The 4,811-nt window shown below is 48.1% G+C and overlaps 1 protein-coding gene across 1 annotated transcript in view; it reads right to left on the reverse strand.

Annotated features, from left to right (window-relative positions):
• Copz1 (coatomer protein complex subunit zeta 1) overlaps positions 1–4,811 on the reverse strand; it is a 26,530-nt gene that overhangs the window by 8,845 nt on the left and 12,874 nt on the right. Inside the window, exons 2-4 of the mRNA XM_013348722.2 lie at positions 2,872–2,940; positions 1,036–1,117; positions 349–440 (exon numbers count right to left, since the gene is read on the reverse strand). Coding sequence (XP_013204176.1) covers positions 349–440; positions 1,036–1,117; positions 2,872–2,940 — 243 coding nt within the window. The remainder of the gene's footprint in view (positions 1–348; positions 441–1,035; positions 1,118–2,871; positions 2,941–4,811) is intronic.

A 4,811-nucleotide genomic window follows, 5' to 3' on the forward strand; every position in this document is an offset into this window, starting at 1 on the left:
GGTCTGGTGCCCTCTTCTGGCCTGCAGACATACACACAGAATATTGTATACATAATAAATAAATATAAAAAAAAAAAGAAAATAGCCTGTGTTATACAGTAAGACTCTGCCCCTTAAAAAAAAAAAAAAAGACCTGGGAAAACTTCCTTTCTGACTAACTCTTTGACTGGGTCACTTTGTATGCTGACAGGGATCTCTAAAAGACTTCTTTTAAGTCTTTTAAAAGGTCTAAAAGACCTTGCCAGACATCGGAGGAATGTGGCTCTACAAAGTCCAAAACTAATGGCTGTGTCCCATCTATGGTTTCAGAAGCAACATCAGAGGTAGCAAATGGGCAGGGATTCTCACCTCATTTTCATAGGAGCTGCCAATCACATAGAAATAGAGATCGATGCTACTTTTATAGACCACTGTCAGCCCTTCCAACAGAGCAATTTCACCTTGGGAAGAAAGCAGAAACTGAGTGGTGGGAGAAGAGGAGACAGAATAGGAGTTCCCATGAATTCCTGGGGACAGCTGTGTGGGCCAAGGAAAGGTCAACTGTAATGACCTCCAGGCACTGAAGCTATCTCTTGTTTATGGGGTTGGCAGAAGGGACACAGAAACTCAGGGGAGTCTAAATACATGTTTTCTAACTCTCCCTCCCCCACTGCACCTACTTTCCTCCCTGTGTATGAGGCAGGATACCAGCGATCCTTCGGAGGTGAAAATGCAGAGCGGTCACCTTTACAGGCTTCCATTTCCCTGCCCTAATGGATGCGGTACAATAAGCAGAAGTGCAGTTAAATTTGTCAGGTGAGGCTCATAAATCCAGGGACTAGACAGGTAGCTAACAGCCAAGCTTCTAGCACGGTATTCCCACGTGAGGTACACTCACCTCCCCATTACATTTCTGAAGAGTTTATTATATGAGGGGGGGAAGAGAAAAGAAAGAGGAGAGGAGGCCGCATCATTTTATCTTTTTCTACAGTCTTGCTGACACCCCGTTCCCATGGTTCCCCCCAACACAGGGAATAGTGAAGGAGAATGACCTACTGTCTGTCCGATGGGTCTTGTTGAAAATGTTCTTCTCAAAGGCCTTCTGCTCCTTGACACTGGGGTAGGTGTCGTCATAGTACTAGTGGGAGGGAAGGAGACAGGGCTGGGTCATCACAGCGGTGAGCCCAAACCATTAGTGATTGTTCTACCCGGGCTGGGAAAGGAATGTCTGCAGAGGCAGGGAGTGGGAGCGAGTGATGGAAGAAAAACAGGGAGAGATGGAGGGAATGAGGGAGACAGAAGGGAGAGAGGGGGAAAATGAAGAAAGGGAGAGAAAAGAAAAATGCTTGCTGCCAAGCTCCAACCTGAGTCTGATGTCCAGAGCCCACAGGTAGAGGAAGAGAGCCAACTCCTGAAAGCCCTTCTCTGACTTTCTCTAATAACCACACACACCCACAAAAGAAACATGTGTGGGGGACTGTCCTGTAATCGGTCCCACTGTCCTAATGCCATCTCTAAGATTGAGGGCAAAGACCTAGCAGCTCTCCTAAGGACACGCCCACTACATACTTCCCAGGGGCTACCCTGGTCAGGGCAGTGCTTAGGAATAAGCACACTAGATACAGGAGTGCATCCTCAGACTCCCCGTCACTGCAGGAAGACCAGTCCTTTCTTTTGGGGGTGAATACGGGGAAGATGGTTTTGTTTTTCCAGACAGAGTAGAAACTATGGCTGTCCTGGAACTAGCTTTGTATACCGGACTGGGTTTGAACTCAGAGATCTGTCCGTCTCTGTTTCCTGAGTACCCAAGTGCTAAGATTTTTTTTTTCTTTTTCTTTTTTTTTTTTTTTTTTTTGGTTTTTCGAGACGGTTTCTCTGTGGTTTTGGAGCCTGTCCTGGAACTAGCTCTTGTAGACCAGGCTGGTCTCGAACTCACAGAGATCCGCCTGCCTCTGCCTCCCGAGTGCTGGGATTAAAGGCGTGCACCACCACCGCCTGGCTCCAAGTGCTAAGATTAAAGGTGTGTGCCACCACTACCTGTCTGGAGAAACACTCTTTTACTGAGTAGTGGAGAAAGACCATACAAATCTCTTCCACAGCAAGGCAAATCCATGCACTGTTCTCCTGCACATCTTGGCTGTTTCTGTCAGCTCAGAGAAGGGGGCAGTTAAGCACTTCACACAGCCCACTCCCAAGCACTCCTAGCAAGGGGCTGGAGATGCAGGCTGCTAAATCGCCTGCTCTTTCGGGGCTAATCCGTCGCAGTCAGCTGAAGACCTATGACAGGTCTGGCATTTAGTAACTGGATAACTGTTTCCAAAGGTGTCCTGCATAGTTACATCCAATTACAGGGAGGAACAGCTGGTGAATTCTAACTAATCTCCACCTGCTGATTGATTTATGCTCTGCTCACCCAGAGTTAATACACCAGGGACAGAAGGTATTTCTACAGGAAGGGGAGAATGAAGGAGAGGGGTGTCTTTTCTCCTCTCAATCCATCCAAAGTTAGCAACGCCTCACTGGGGCATGCAGTGTGGTGAGGACAGCACAAACCTAGGGCTACAAGTCAGAAACTGGAAGACTCCCGGGCAAAACTCAGGTTGCAAGACAAAGTAAGAGAGACAGGGACAATCGGGACATAGACAGACAGCTTCTAACATTGAGAAACTGTTGTGTTTTAGAGCTTAGGTACCAAAGTTCTTCCTGCTCTGCTGAGGGTGGCAGAGGAGGGTCAAGGTCTGAGCACAACTGGAAGAAAGCACTCCAGGGGATGAGCACAGCTGGAAAGAAGCACTCCAGGGACACAAGATTGCCAACTTGGATTTATCTGGAGTGGTCAAGGTAAGATGGAAGAATTCTCAAAATCATGATACTCTTGAAAGGAAATCTCACCTTAGCAAAGAGTCGATCTCCATCATTGTCCAGAATCAGGATGGCCTTGACAGTGTACAGGGAGGGCTCCTGAGGAAATATGAGCACAGCTTCAGTTTTGAGGGCTCCACCACTACGAGCCTAACAGCTTCCTTCCCTGGTCCCACTGGGGTCTATGCCCCTACGGCCCCGAGGATAACCAAGTGGAGTCAATAGGAGGCTCCAAAGCAGACTCACAGTCAGCTCAGACTCACAGACTCAGAGACAGCTCAGACTCACAGACTCAGAGACAGCTCAGACTCACAGACTCAGAGACTCACAGACAGCTCAGACTCACAGACAGCTCAGACTCGCAAGCTCTCATCAAGAAAGATTACGCTGTTATTTCCAGGTCCTAAGGCCAAGTCACTTTCCAAATAACCCTCCTCCTTGCCTCCTGGGCACAGGTGGGCATGGACTGTGACCACACTAATGAATGAGCACTGCTCATCTGAAAGAAGGTTGTGTACTTAGTCACTGCAGTCTCAAAGCAAGCCAAACACAGCAGAGAAAAGCATTTTGTACACACATGTGAATGCGTGCACACACATACACACACCAGGTCTCCAAGACAGACACCATCCAAAAATTCACGTATGTAACCTTTCCTCTGCTATATATGAATCATTATCACTTAATCTGTTAGGATAAAAATCAACCTGAATCTTAAGTGTGGTAAACAGAAAAATATTTCACAAGTCCAGGGTCCAGGAGGTAGCTAACAGGAGGGGAGTTTTCTCTCACTACCGAGAATAGAACTAAGGGCTTAGTGGTGCGGCTCAGCGCTACAGAGAATGTTTAGTATGTATGCAGGGACACCTGGGTTTAATCCCCAGCCACTCCCCTCCAAAAAGAACAGCTGACACTGGCTCCCGCAGACACCCCAGCCGCAGCTGACACTGGCTCCCACAGGCACCCCAGCCATAGCTGACACTGGCTCCCACAGGCACCCCAGCCATAGCTGACACTGGCTCCCGCAGACACCCCAGCCGCAGCTGTGCCAACACTTTACACCTCTCTCAGCTGCAAACATGAAAGTCTGGTGCTCTCTCCTCTGTCCTCATAACTTTCAGAATGGAAGAGTAAGAGGAGCTGGCACTGTGTACAGAAGGCCTCTGTCACTCACATTATTTGACAATCTCACCAATAAATACTACTTTCTGCTACTTCTTGTGCCAAGGCAAGACTGTCTGCTTTGCTTTCCTGGTCGTCTAGACACAAGGCAGAAGTACTCAGACACTACAGCCCTGTAGAGATAAAGTGAGGCTCCGGAGGGGTGAGGCGCCACAGAGAAACGCAACCTTAGCTTTAAGAGAATGGGAAGTAACCAGGCTTTTCTAACTTTTATTTATTATTATTATTATTATTATTGATAGGGTCTCTCAATAGCCCAGGCTGCCCTCGAGTCCACAAGATCCATCCGCTTCTGCCTCCTAAGTGCCATCACTTATATTATTATTTTATATGTATGGCTGTTTTCTACACGTACGTTTGTGCACTATCTATATGGCTGGTGACCTTGGAGGACAGAATAGGCCCTAAAATTGGGATTACAGGTGCCATGTGGGTGCTAGGAGTTGAACCCTGGTCCTCTAGAAAGGAAGTTAATTAATTTGTTTTTTTGGAGACAGTGCCTCACTATGTAGCTCTGGCTGTCCTGGAACTCACTCTGCAGACCAGGCAGCTCTTGAACTCACAGAGACCCGCCTGCCTCTGCTCTGGAGTGCTGGGATTGAAGATGTGTGCTACCACTGCCAAGCAGAAGCCAGTGCCTCTTAACTGCTGACCTCTCTCCAGCTCACTGACCTTATCTTTTGAAAATGGGTTAAGAGGCCGGGCGGTGGTGGCGCACGTCTTTAATCCCAGCACTCGGGAGGCAGAGGCAGGCGGATCTCTGTGAGTTCGAGACCAGCCTGGTCTAC

The sequence above is a fragment of the Microtus ochrogaster genome, chromosome 15 (genome assembly GCF_000317375.1).
Source record: "Microtus ochrogaster isolate Prairie Vole_2 chromosome 15, MicOch1.0, whole genome shotgun sequence".
Taxonomy (NCBI): Eukaryota; Metazoa; Chordata; class Mammalia; order Rodentia; family Cricetidae; genus Microtus; species Microtus ochrogaster.